General features: G+C 45.2%; 1 protein-coding gene across 1 annotated transcript in view; it reads right to left on the reverse strand.

The window, feature by feature from the left end:
• LOC146050297 (uncharacterized) overlaps positions 1 to 15022 on the reverse strand; it is a 67808-nt gene that overhangs the window by 17238 nt on the left and 35548 nt on the right. The window contains exons 14-22 of the mRNA XM_083167224.1: positions 14663 to 14728; positions 12160 to 13870; positions 9942 to 10028; positions 6941 to 7111; positions 3957 to 4127; positions 2936 to 3109; positions 2352 to 2522; positions 1374 to 1538; positions 823 to 1032 (exon numbers count right to left, since the gene is read on the reverse strand). Coding sequence (XP_083023350.1) covers positions 945 to 1032; positions 1374 to 1538; positions 2352 to 2522; positions 2936 to 3109; positions 3957 to 4127; positions 6941 to 7111; positions 9942 to 10028; positions 12160 to 13870; positions 14663 to 14728 — 2804 coding nt within the window. The 3' untranslated portion in view covers positions 823 to 944. The remainder of the gene's footprint in view (positions 1 to 822; positions 1033 to 1373; positions 1539 to 2351; positions 2523 to 2935; positions 3110 to 3956; positions 4128 to 6940; positions 7112 to 9941; positions 10029 to 12159; positions 13871 to 14662; positions 14729 to 15022) is intronic.

Consider the following 15022-nt stretch of genomic DNA (forward strand, 5'->3'; position numbering starts at 1 on the left):
TGTGCACAGTCTATATTAGGTTCTCTAATATCCAAGTGATGCTACTACAGGTCGAGTATCCCGTATCCGAATATCCTTTATCCGAATTATTCCGAAATACGGACATTCCAGAAAGTGAAAAAAAAATTTTTTTTTGCTAAAAACTCACTGGGGACATTTGTAACAGCATCACTGGGGACATGATATGTAACTGGCACTATATATGTGCAAGACAATGATTGCTTGGCATTCAAATTCAGTGCTGAGATAGTACACACATTTTGTTTCACGTTTTGAAACCTTGTTTTTTGAACAATTAAAATATGTTTGTGTGTATTTTATGTGGTAATAAAATATATTTGTGTGTATATTATGTGTTTATACAGCATAAATGCAAGAAACTTCAAAATACATCATTGAAATATTAAAATATTCCGAAATACGGAATAATCCGTTATCCAAAATTCTCCTGGTCCCAAGCATTTTGGATACGGGATACTCAACCTGTATTCACAATTCAGTTCCCCGTCACGAACAGAGGGCGATCGCCATGTCCCTGTGTAATATGTCCGTCCTTGGCACGAGAGTAGAACTTTGGAGGGCAAAGAACGATATAAAGTTCTATCCTAGAGATGTGGTCCCGAGATGTATCATGGGTTGGACCTCACATTCCCACATGCCCATCTCCCTCCCCTCAATAGAACTGTATACTGCCTAACATTACACAGGGTCCATCTTTAGTCCCCCACCAGGATCCATAGTTAGTCCTTTACCAGTCTTTGGTAAAATGACAGATAGTACGGCATATCAGCAGTCTTGATTGCAACAGTGTTTGGAACCTACCATGGTTCCGACTCTATAAGTGCGGCCTGATAGCTTTTAGCAAGTAGAACATTGTGGCAGTTGGAGTTCTGATGAGGACGATTACTGATGAACCTCATACACCGTCAGAACTTGAAGACACACTAACATAGGTGTAATAGTCCATCCACCATCCAATCCCCTACGTGCCCGGCTCGAGCGTCTCGTCTGGTAAATGTTTTGAATGAGAATCTGGAAGTAAGAAAAGAAAATGGTCACCTTAAGTTTTATAGGAGGTCTCCAGAGTGGACTCTAGAGCAGGTCCTCCTACAAAAGGTAAAATGTTTGACAAGGAGGAACTAGGCTGACACAGGGAGAACGTAGCAACGCTCAAATTTCTCTGTGGGGCACCTTCTAGTGGCCAACGGTGTGCCCAACACTTCACAACAAATTCCGTATTATTATATAGGGAGCAAGTACATGAGGATTACCGGCGAAGAATCGTCCTATGCAGCCCTAAGCCATTGCCAAGTCAGTGTAACATACAATGGGTCCTGTAAGGGAACAGCTGCCATCTTTTCTGTTGCACCTACTTGAGCTCCTTCAGGCTCCGTGACCTCAGAATTTGTTCCCGGATGGGGATGGACACAGCATCGGACAAATTGTTACGGTTTAGGTCCAAATGGGTGAGACTCTTGCTGTCACTCAGTGCCGCCAATATCGGGGCGTACTTATCTGTCACCCCGATCTTCTCCAGCCTGTGGGAGATAGATAGTTATAGGGTTCAGCTAGTAGCTATGAATAAATCCTTCTTACAAAAGACACGGGGTGGGAGGTTGGGAGGTACTAAAGGGAAAATGGGCTAACTAACCCCACCCCCCCAAATTTCCGTATGTACTAAATGCCAGGCTTTGGTGCGGAGGGTAAAGTGTCAGCTCTGGGGTGCATGCATAGAGGCTCTAGTTGTGGGCTCTTGTGCATCTGCAAGTATGCAGATAGAGAATGGTGCCCGATCACTCTGAATAGCTGTCTTCATGCTAATTGGTGGATGGCTGGTGATATTCACCAATCAGAATGCACCATTCTCTACTTGCCCCCTTGCTGGCTTACAGACAGTGAATGGTTCTTAGCATGCTGATTGATGGATGAATGGAGTTATCCACCAATCAAAGTGCTGACAGCCAGACACTGTATGGAATCATGTGGAGAGCTCTGGGAAATAAGGACAACATACAAGACTAGTTTTTATTTTTCTGCCCCCCCCCCCATCTTCATATGATATCTAGGTTTCATACCAAATAGGTATTTTCATGATAAATGCGCATCACATGTCATTTCTATAACAATATGTGATACGAGGGGGAGAAACAGTGGAGAAGTTGCCCATAGCAACTAAGCAGGTAACTGCCCTTGATTTAACACAGTCTACAACAAGACAGTTGAAAGCTGATTGGCTGCTTTAGGCAACTACTATAGTTCAGCTCTTTTCACTGCTTGATGCATCTCCCCCATCTTTTGGCATTTCCATCTACCCAGTTCCACACACAGTACAAAAGGTCCCTTATACTCACAGTAACACCTCTATCCGGCACGTCTGACTGGACAGAGCTGTAATCAAGTCGCAGAGGCGAGGACCAGCCAGGTTATTATATGACAAGTCAAGCGCCCTGAGAGACCGATTATACGGTAACGCCGCTGCCAGCTGGGAGCAGGATCCATCAGCCAAGCTGGTATCTCTCAGGCTGAACCAGGAGAAGATCAGGAGAAGATTGCACCATTATACAGATCAGTAATCATTATCACCTACAATGCTATGGGCAAGTAGCACATTCATGGCGCCCTAATTACCCGTCACCACCACCACAAAAACTGCCCATGTACTTTTTTTCTCTATGGAGATGTATCCAAGACCTCTCCGAAAACACCTGAAAACCCAACCGACCGTGTACCAGGTAGAAGGGAGCAGGCCAAGGAACCTAGAAGACCACATCACTGGAGAAGTTACTATTCGACCAACTTTGTCCACCACTCAATCTGACCTGGGCCCTAACCCAGAGGCCTGAGCCTGAAGAATCTTTACCTGAGCCACATTGTCTCTCCACCCTGCCCCTACCGTGGTGAGATAGATCATCCGCAACAGTTCTGTTATACTCACATAAGTTCCTCCAGCTTGCATGTTGGGCTGGACACTGCGGCCATCAAGTCCATGAAGAGAGGACCAATAAGACAGCTTCCAACCAGGTTCAGTGTCCTCAGGGACTGGTTAAGACTTAATACTGATGCCAGCTGAACAGAGGAGGTCTCCATCAGCCTGCCATTGCAATTCAAGCTGTAGGGGAAGCATGCAATGATTACGGAGAGTAAATGAGCAATATACCAAACCCTTCTAGGAATTAAGAGGCAGATGTATTAAGCCTGGTGAAGTGATAAAGTGAAAGGTGATAAGGCACCAGCCAATCAGGTACTAACTGCCGTTGCAGACTGCATTTGAAAAATGACAGGAGCTGATTGGCTGCTGTGTTATTACCTTCCACTTTATCACTTCACAGGATTAATACACCTGCCTCTACGTTCATCAGAATCCAGCATCACAACAGGTCCGTATCAGGTCGTACAGGAAGACACAGGAAGAGAACACACTTATTCAGCTAGTTAGGGTTGTCCTGCGTACCCTTCCTCCAAGTCTCATTAGAACATAATGAACCTCATTCAGACTGTACCAAAATGTGAAGTGCATCTGTACAAAAAGGTCTTATTTAAAAACCAATTCTGAGCTGTCCGCAGAAGCAAAGAGAAATAAACTGTAAATAGGTAGCAAATACAGCGCCCTCGCCAAGTAGGTAACAGGGGCAGATGTGCCAGGAATGTGATAGGGGGTGTGGCTTCACTGTGCACACGGGTGCCGGACAGGATGGCGGCAGGCATTCACCCGACGTCGGGATCCTGACTGTCAAAACACAGACAGCCAGGTTCCCGAAGGCCACCCGCTATTTTCCCTCATGGGGGTCCACAACCCCCATAGAGGGAGAATAGAATAGGTGGCTCGCGTAGCGGGCCAACCTGCCCGCAGCGTGGCGAGCGCAGCGAGCCCGCAAGGGGCTTAATTGGATCCCGACTGTCAGACCCCTATACCACACCCGTGCACGCTCCCCTCCCCAAAAACCTGTTCTACTCACATTAACTCTTCTATCCTGCATGTTGGACTGGACAGAGCGGACATGAAATCACTGAAGTGAGGACCCTCCAGTCTGTTATCGGTCAGGTCAAGTTTCCGGAGGGCATGACTGTGGCGCAGCCCAGACGCCAAGTGACAACAAGAGGTATCTGTTAGGCCGCTACGAATCAAACTAGAAGAAAAGCACAGGAACACAAGAGCTTATTTCATAATATCACGGAATCAAGAACACAGCACCAGAGTGTACTACATGAATGACCGTCACAGAGTATGGTCTGAGACCTCCACGAGATAAGGGAAATCCAGTATCCCCTTACAGGAAACAATCAGTAATATGGCCACTATTTTCTGTCTTTCTAATAATAAAGTATAATGCCGCTATATGACGGGTTATACTGAAATGACGGTTGTGAAATGCCTCGTACTTGATCAAATAGAATACCAATCATAAAATATTTGAGATTTATAAATGAACTGTTAATCGACAATTTTTTATTCCCTGCCCCTAGTGCTGTAACTAGACTTGTTGGTGCCTGTGACATTCACTTAACTTTTTTGGTACTTGTGTATTATCACGGAGCCCAGTTTCCTTACGTACGGTACTGTACTGAAATCGCATTGCATCGCATGTCACGTTATAGTGGCGTGCGATGCGATTTCAGTACCGCTCCCGTTCCAGCTCCCTGTCATTCCCGCCCCCTGTCAGATCCTGTCAGAATCAATCTGAGGTGATTTTCTGACAGGAATGGAAGCATTCCTCAGAGCTGCTGGTGAAGTATCGCAAGTATCGCAAATGGCTGTATCTATGAACATGTTAAGCTTGCCTGAGGAGGAGGCTATCCACTTCTTCCAGCAGCATGATCTCCTTCCGCTGACGCAGAATTGCGCTAATGTGCACGCTATGTAGCTGTCAGTGAAGGAGTGTATGTGGTGGTGCCATCTGAGAGCGTGCGTCTCAGAGTGACCCATTGGTTTCCAGGGTGCCCCTTATACTTTTGACACCTTGGTGCGCTTCATATATTCCTGGGCCCAGGAGCTCACACCCATCGACTACTGTGAGCGACAGCTGGAGATATCAAAGAAGACAGCGGTCCTGTATAACAGATGGATGCGGGAGGCTTGTACCATGGACCTCATGGCGTAGCCACAATGGCGTATCTGCAGGCCAGGGCACATCGTGGAGGTCGATGAGAGCTTGTTTGTCAAGCGTAAGAGCAATGTCGGCCGTATGTACGTGGATTTTTGGGGGAATTTGCTGTCAAACTGGACAGTGTTTCCTCACCATGGTGCCCAGACGTGATGCCACCACTTTGATGGCGGCTATAAATTAAAATATTGAGCCCGGCACTACTATTTATTCAGACTGCTGGCGGGCATACGGAACCGAACAGTTGCAAGTGGCTGGTTATCAGCATGCCCAAGTAAACCACAGAGTAAATTTTATAGACCCGGACACAGGGGTTCATGCTCAGAATGTGGAGCGTCTTTTGGGGCGCATGCAAATTGCACAATAAGCGCCAAAGAGGCACAGCACGCCACCATCTCCAGTCATATGTACAAGAGTTTATGTGGCGAAAAACTTTGTGTGGTGATAACCCTTTTCAACGCATCCTTAGACCACTTACGCTCCTTCCTAAAGCTGATGGACTTTTTTTTTACATATTTTCTTTCATTATTTTTCTTCATTAATGTTGTGATTCTTTGTCATTATTATCATTATTTATTGTAATTAATGTGATTAATTCATTATGCTTTTTCATTTTAATTTATTAAGTAAATTACAGATATTCGTTAACACGTCGTCATTACTGTGTCAGATGTATGATACTGCAGGCCACCACTACCCACGCCACCCCAAAGCATGGCAAGCGGTGGCGGAATGCGTCCTCAGACAACGCCACCACGAAGCGTGGCGAGCGGCGCCGGAACGCATCCTCTGACCTTTTCATACCCCCTCTATCCACGTTGGCGTGGAGTTGATTTTATAAAGCGTGGCGAGCGCAGTGAGCCCTGCGAGGGGCACGTATTACTTTACATGTATTCCGCGTACGCTCGCCACGCTTCAGGCTTGGTGGCTCGCTGCGCTCGCCACACTTTATAAAGTCAACTTCACACCGACGTGGAGAGTGGTGGTATGAAAAGGTCGTAGGACATGTTCCACCACCGCTCGCCACTCTACGGTGGTGACGCAAAAGAATAGTATAGCTGCGTAAAATAGTAAGCACCCATCACGTCATAGCATAGGTGCTTCTACAATGAAATATTGGATTGCACCGGATCGCATCCACTGTATGGTGCCATGCGATATTTCATTGTATAAGTACTCTTATCGGATCATATCTCATAGCATGGGTGCTTACACAATGAAATATCGTATCGCATCGCATCGGATCGCACCCTGTCTATGGTGCCGTCCTATCCCATGCGATATTTCATTGTATAAGCACTCCTGTGCACTTAATATGGACGTATGGACTACGCTAGCATACAGGGCGCCGTGATAATACACAAGTACCCTTTTTTTTATTCAGTCTGCAATGTCAAAGGTGATGGGTTTGAATCCTGAGGTATGTCATCATCTTCAATTATAATAAAAGACAGTGTGGCTGAATAACAAAGTTATGTTCATGAATATTGCATAGGTATTAGTGATGGAAGTGGTATGGAAAGGAGATCCCTGGGCCTCAATGAAAGTAAAACAGGTAAGTACCACCAACAGTGCCCCTTACCCTGCAGCACTAGTAAGGAACCTGCAAGCTGGTACTTTATCTCTCTCCACTTTGTCTCTCTCTAAGGCTTAGTACATCTCTACCTATATAATGTGAAAAGAGATGGCTGGAACAATATATTATAGAGAACTCTATTTGTCGCATTGCTAACAAGGGGGGACAGATCTAGGATCCTGGGATCTCCTGGATCTCACAAGCTCTTCCCATGCCCTGCGGGTGCCATAATACAGCCAACAGCCCGTCCTCGTATACTCACATTATCTCCTCTATCCTACATGTGGCACTGCACAGAGCCGTCATCAGGTCACTGAAGTGAGGACCCTCCAGGTTATTATAGGACAGATCCAGGCTCCTCAGGGACTGGTTGGTACTTATCGCAGATGCCAGGCGGGAGCAGGAAGCGTCTGTCAGGCTATTGTCACTCAGACTGTACACGGAGAACAGAACAGTATAAGGGATTTATAGGATGACTTTACTAACAGAGCCTCAGACCTGTTCTCATGCACTTTGATGCGGGATTTGTAAATGGTGTGATATAGACAAAGGCTGATGTGCACATCGCAGTGTACGTATCACAATACACCTGACATGAAGCTGCTATCCCCATTATTACAAATGGGGAACATAAAAGTCAGGATGTGTGTCCTGCAGCAACAAATTGCCCTTATTAGTGGGGGTGGGTGTAAGGGGGCAAGAAATGATCAGGGCGCCCCTACGGCAGCAGCAGCTGAGTGTACCACGTCCCCTGGTTGGCTTCGCTCACCATGCCTTGGGTCAGGTGCCTCGCCCCACTACTCCTGCACTCGACACTACCGCTGCGCACACTTTACCATTCAGAGTCCATGTGGATGATAAAGCATTGCAGTCATACACAAGGGGAAAATTGTGGAAAACTCATGTCAACCTTTTTCTGTGTAGACCACTGTCATGAACCTTTTATTTGTGTCGCTCTTTTGTCAGTACCGACCTTGTGCATGTTACCCTTTTGGTATCGACCTATTGACCTAGACATGGTATGTGAGACATTTGAATACCGTCCGGCACTACGACTGTGGGCATGTGTAAAGCCAACACTACTGTGGCACTGTGTGTGGCACTACTACTGTGGGCATTATGTGTATAACAGGCACTACTACTGTGGGCACTGTGTGTGGCACTACTACTGTGGGCATTATGTGTATAACAGACACTACTACTGTGGGCACTGTGTGCGGCACTACTACTGTGGGCATTATGTGTATAACAGGCACTACTACTGTGGGCACTGTGTGTGGCACTACTACTGTGGGCATTATGTGTATAACAGGCACTACTACTGTGGGCACTGTGTGTGGCACTACTACTGTGGGCATTATGTGTATAACAGACACTACTACTGTGGGCACTGTGTGCGGCACTACTACTGTGGGCATTATGTGTATAACAGGCACTACTACTGTGGCACTGTGTGCAGCACTACTACTGTGGGCATTATGTGTATAACAGGCACTACTACTGTGGGCACTGTGTGTGGCACTACTACTGTGGGCATTATGTGTATAACAGGCACTACTACTGTGGCACTGTGTGCAGCACTACTACTGTGGGCATTATGTGTATAACAGGCACTACTACTGTGGGCACTGTGTGTGGCACTACTACTGTGGGCATTATGTGTATAACAGACACTACTACTGTGGGCACTGTGTGTGGCACTACTACTGTGGGCATTATGTGTATAACAGACACTATTGTGGGCACTGTGTGAGACACTACTACTGTGGGCATTATGTGTATAACAGACACTACTACTGTGGGCACTGTGTGTGGCACTACTACTGTGGGCATTATGTGTATAACAGACACTATTGTGGGCACTGTGTGTGACACTACTACTGTGGGCATTATGTGTATGACAGACACTACTACTGTGAGCACTGTGTACGGTACTACTACTGTGGGCATTATGTGTATAACAGACACTACTGTGGGCACTATGTGTGACACTACTACTGTGGTCATTATGTGTATAACTTACACTATGGGCACTGTGTGTGACACTACTACTATGGGCATTATGTGTATAACAGACACTACTGTGGGCACTGTGTGTGACTACTACTGTGGTCATTATGTGTATAACAGACACTACTGTGGGCACTGTGTGTGTGTGACACTACTACTGTGGGCATTATGTGTATAACAGACACTACTGTGGGCACTGTGTGTGACTACCACTGTGGGCATTATGTGTATAACAGACACTACTGTAGGCACTGTGTGTGACACTACTACTGTGGGCATTATGTGTATAACCTACAATATGGGCATTGTGTGTGACACTACTACTGTGGGCATTATGTGTATAACTGACACTACTGTGGGCATTGTGTGTGACACTACTAAAGTGGGCATTATATGTATAACAGACACTACTGTGGGCACTGTGTGTGACACTACTACTGTGGGCATTATGTGTATAACCTACACTATGGGCATTGTGTGACACTACTACTGTGGGCATTATGTGTATAACCGACACTACTGTGGGCATTGTGTGTGACACTACTACTTTTGGCATTATGTGTATAAAAGACACTACTAATGTGGGCATTGCGTGTGACACTACTACTGTGGGCATTATGTGTATAACAGACACTACTGTGGGCACTGTGTGTGACACTACTACTGTCGGTATTATGTGTATAAAAGACACTACAACTGTGGGCATTGTATGCGACACTACTACTGTTTGCGTGTGCAATGAGCAGGATTACTGTGAGTGTTAGGTGTATAAATGACACTACTGTGAGCACAAATTAGTAATGCCGTTATATACATATTGCCACACAGTATTGGCCTTATACACATTATACCACCTAAATTCCCTTTTACACATGATGCCCCTTACATCGTATGACACCCATAATTAATGCCCTTCTAAACATAATGACACACTTGATCTGCTTTACACATGTCACACATTATTAGATGCAGTTATAAACATACTGCCCTTTACAATGCCCCTATTATCAATGCCCTTACAGTACATATAATGCCTGACATAATGTCCTCAGGGGCCCTGGTACAATGTACCTGCTGCACCAACGGTAGTTATGCACCTGATCAGGGCGTCACAGAGCTGGAACTCTGCAAATTGGAGCCAACTGGGATTTGTAAGCAGAATAAATGAATCGTTTTGGCAAGATTCAACTAAACATTTGACCGAATTGAGGTAAACTGTAATCATGAGTCCACACACAGAGCTGACTACTTACCAGAGCTTCTGAACCTTACAGGCAGGATGACTTAATGTACAACATATAAGCGGCACAGCAGCGTCCATCAGATTGTTGTCGCGAAGGCTGCAGAAAGAAAAGTGATGGTCATAGGCTACACTGGAGAGACAGACTCTTTCGATAATAGGTACTCTATATAATAAAAGGGGAAAATATAGAAGTCGAACATTGAAAAGATATGGGGGGACATTTACCAAAATGAATTCGTAGAAAAAAGGTGTATTCGTAGGGAGAAATACACCTTTTTTTTTTACAAATTTGTATTTTCGGGATTTACAATCCCAAAAATACAACAATTCGTAGTCCTAAAGATGGGACATTCGTATTTGTAGTTACAAATACGAATGTCCTACACCATCGATAGGATACGACAGAAATCACCATTCAAAAGAATGGTGGTTTCTGATTTACTAAGCAGCCGGATAATACGGCTGCTAAGTGGTGTGAAACACCCACGCAAATACGACAGGAAAATAGAACACCATTTTCCTGTTCTATTTGCGTTTTAGCCTGCACGGATCAGTCAGATCCGTGCAGGCTGCAGTGTAAAAAATTGAAAAAAAAAATAAATATTAAAAAAAAACACGGCGTGGGGTCCCCCCCTCAGCTGTAACCAGCACCAGGCTGAAGGAGCCGGGGCCGGTAATTAAAAATCAGTGAACCCGACAAATAGGGGTTCCCCGATTTTTAACAACCAGCCCCAGGCTCCAGGTCCGGGGCTGGTTCCCAAAATATGGGGGACAAAATGACTAGGGGTCCCCCGTATTTTAAGAACCAGTCCCAGGCACAACCAGCCAGCAGGGTAATGTCACAGCCGGGGGACACTTATGATATAAGTTCCCGCGGCCAAAACATTAACCCTACCGACCAGTCAGCCTGGCCAGGGGCCCTGGGGGAGTGGGGACCCCCCCAATGAAGGGGTCCCCCCCCTCCAGGACTTACCTGACCAGGCTGAAGCCTGGTACTGTCCTCGATGCCCCTGGGCGGTGGGCATCGAGCTGATAGTGGTGTAAAAAAATAGATTAAACTATTGTTTTTTACTGTGGCACTACAAGTGCCAGCAAGCTGGGACTTGGAGAACCACAAGTCCCAGCCTGCTGGGCATTAAAGGGCCCGCTGGCACTTGTAGTTCCACAGTTAAAAAAATAGTACACAAAACACACTGACACACTTTTAAAATAAAACTTTAATACATACAAAGCCCACACATACTAATACTTACCTATCTTCTTTCCATAGGTCGCCCTGGCCCTGTGTCGGCGGTCTTCTGGTCCTGTGTCGTCTTCTGGCTCCATGTCGACCGTCGCTGTCGCTGTCTGGATCCGACGAAATCCATTTGGGAAGCTGTGGAAGGAAACCATACTCACCTGTCCCAGCGCGACGTAGTCCAGGTAAGGGTCTTGGCAAAAAAACAAACCGACGTCACCTTACAGCCAGAACACAAGACACCAGCTGAGCAGGTAACGGAAACCCTACTCCATCGGTCGACATTGTAATCAGGTCAACATTGTGAACATGTCACCATTAAGACGGGTATGGATCATATGGTTGACTTAAAGATGGTCGACAGTCATTAGGTCAACATGGGACAGGTAGACAGGTCATTAGGTCGACAAAAGCATTAGGTCGACATGGTCTAGGTCGGCAGTCAAAAAAGTTTTTTTCACTGTTTTTTTACCCGAATGTCGACACAACCGACATGAACACAGAATTAAGTGCACCGCGTGCGCTCGCCATGCTTCGGGCAAACTATTTTATTCTCCCACCACGCCCTAGTGGATGGTAGGGCATGAAATACCACCTGTCGGCACATGTTGGCTCAAAAAACAGTGAAAAACCCCCATGTCCACCTTTTAACTGTCAACCTAGACCATGTCAACTTAATGCTTGTATCGACCTAATGTACTGTCGACCTTGTCCCATTTCGACCGAGACCAATGTCGACCTTGCAGTTTATCGACTATTGGTGTCTAGCCTAATGATTGTCAACCATCTTTAGGTCGACCAGGTGACCATATCCCATTATGACTAATGGATGTCACAGAATACAAATCCAACCCCAAATACACAATAATCTTAAACCATGAAATCCTGCTCCAGGTTTGTAAGCATATACTGTGGGGTGGGCAGGAACGGATGGACAATATCTGGATCTCAATAATTGTAGAAATAACAAGAATTCCTAATGAGTTTATACCTCAGCTCCTGGACATTGTGGAGACCTGGTAAAAGTCTCTCCAGTCCCTCTTTTTGAATTTTACTTGACTCTAAATTAAGTTTTTCTGTCTCTATGCAAGATTCAAGGATGAACGGAAAAACACTGCAGTCCAATGGCGCCAGGTGGACATAGGAGAAGTCAAAACTTTTATATGACCCAAGGGATTCTCGCACAAGCGCCTTATTCCGCGTCTCGTAGAGATAGACAAACACGTTGAGAAGCTGCCTCTTGTCGTCTTTGTACTCGTCCTCCTTCCATACTTCAAGTATGGACTGCTTGAGCCAGGAGATGACAAGTTTTGGAGTCTGAGTATACATCTCGCCCAGATAAGGCTTTAAAATTGACCAAGTGGAAATATCGGACAGACCGCACAGGAAACGAAGAAATATTTCGCCGCGATTGTCTTCATAGGATTTGGCCTCATTGAGCGATTTCTGCAGTTTTTCGGGAGAACAGTTCATGTAATGGACTAAAGCTGCGAGAAACTCCTGGATGGTGAGATGTAGGAAGGAAAAGCTCACGTTGGGAGGTTCACTGGATTCCGTCATGAAACTTGACAAGAGATGGGAGGAAGTGTCCACCTTGAATGATTCCAGATGACATTTATCAAATATAATGATGTGACTCATTACACCATGTTCTGCCATCCAGCCCATGGAAGTCAACAAGTGTTTGTAACCACTTCGATCCTGGCTGTGATTGGCCAAAATATTGGCAACAAAAGTCACAAAGAGTTGAGTGACAGTTTTGGGCATTGAGACCATCATCTGCTCTTGGTTTGTCAGTTGGGACTTGAGGCACATTGATAGTACCGTACAGATGATCCAGCAGTAGGATGGAATATAACAGAAAGTGTACAGTAGGTCATTCTCCCTAACATAATTAAATGCCTTGTCCGATAGTTCCTTGTTTCTGAAGAAATGTTCAAAGTAAATCTGTCTTTCCCTGGGGAAGAATCCCATGATTTCTGATAACCGATGGAAGACCCCAGTATCAATGGATGCCAATTTGGCTGGGCGGCTAGTTATAAGTACGTTACAGCCCTCCAGAAGTGACTGCTTAACCAAACTGACCACAATCGCACCAAAGTTTTCAACCTGTTTCGAATTATGACATAGTTGGCTTGATCTGAAATCCATTTGGTGACCACTCTCGTCTAAGCCATCAAAGATAAAGAGTAGCTTATCTGGATCCTCTAGGATGCTGCCCAACTGACACTGCAGATATGGGTATTGCTGAAGAATCATGGACTCCAAGCTGACGTCCCCCAGCCTGTTGAGCTCACGGAATTTGAAGAAGAAGACAAACGCAAATCTTTGATAGAGCTTTCCCTTCACCCAGTCATAAACAAACTTCTGCATCAGTGTGGTCTTCCCTACTCCCGGGACTCCTCTTACCATCACTGTCCTGGGCACACTTCTTGATCGATGACACCAACGGAACAGTCTGTTGGAGTCAATATGCTCCATACCAGTCTTGGTTTTATACATGCATCGCTCATGTTTTACCCCAGTCTTTATTAGCTCATTTCGAGAATGCTGCCGGACTTGATTATTTGAGACAACAATCAGGTTAACAAAACGTTCTGAAATGTAGAAACTTTGTTCTCCCTGCTTAGACCCTGGTGGCTTGTTCTCCACAAGATTCTGAGTTTTCTCCAGCAGATGTTGTTTATGATGTTCTTGGATGTCTGGGTGGGAAAAAAAATAAAAACGGCTAGATTACACGAAAACCTTGGACTGGTGTGTGTTTTTACTGGCTGCTGTATGTTTGGCAGTTCCCATCTACTCCAGATGAGAGCACCCCTACCCTGATCTCCTCACAGGATGATCTACAAGACATAAGTATTTTTTTCTATCTTGCAAGGCAGGGCCTGCTTTAGAGCTGGACACAAATGCGTTCCCCATACATCACTGAAGCGACGGCCACAATATTCCTGTTCAGTGTATGTATTTTAAGATACCTGCAGCTTGTTTTAATGTGGACACAACAAAGAGGAGATATAGTAGGTCAATAATAATCATCATCATTAACTTGGCATTGTGGCTGCTTTATCGTTACTCTTAGGAAGATAAAAATGGATGGAAATACGTCAATAGCCATGCTAAAGGCTATTAAACCAAGGGGACAACAAGCTTTGGGTGCACTCGTAAATAAGGCTGGCTGGCCAAAGAATAATAAGCAGCATAATGCGATAACCATAATTGGTTTATCTACAACCAGCGCACTTTTATAGCCTTATGCAGTGCATCCAACGAAAGAATAGGCCCATTTGCCCACTGGCCCAATTTCTAAATTACTGTTTAGGGCCCTCATAATCTCACTGCACGCGATGACCATCAGCGATACAACGTCTTCTGTGATAACTTGAGGAACTCTGTGGCTGCCACTGCACCACCCAAAACCCAAAATGTTACTGAAACATGTGAAGTCTCCGCAAGCCTGGAAAGCAGGACCTCTAAATCAATGGACTAGTAGATACCTCTCAGCTCAGGCTTCAGGGTGTGGCCATGTTCATCCAGCATGATCTGATGTACCAGAGTGTCACCTAAACACAACAAGAACACTGGATGAGAGCATCAGTTGCAAACAGGATTCACACCTCATGTAACCGCTGAATCATTTTTATTTACATTTTTGTGATTCCGATATAAATATATATATATATATATATATATATATATATATATATATATATATATAGTAGAAAGAACTCACAACAGCGGCACTCAGCAGGAACTTTTCAACGTGTGTATTCAAAAACCAATATCCAACGTTTCGGGGACCGTAGTGCCCCTTTGTCAAGGTGTGGGTAACCCACACCTTGACAAAGGGGCACTAC

Source organism: Crinia signifera, chromosome 12 (genome assembly GCF_055691185.1).
Source record: "Crinia signifera chromosome 12, ASM5569118v1, whole genome shotgun sequence".
NCBI classification, from domain to species: Eukaryota; Metazoa; Chordata; class Amphibia; order Anura; family Myobatrachidae; genus Crinia; species Crinia signifera.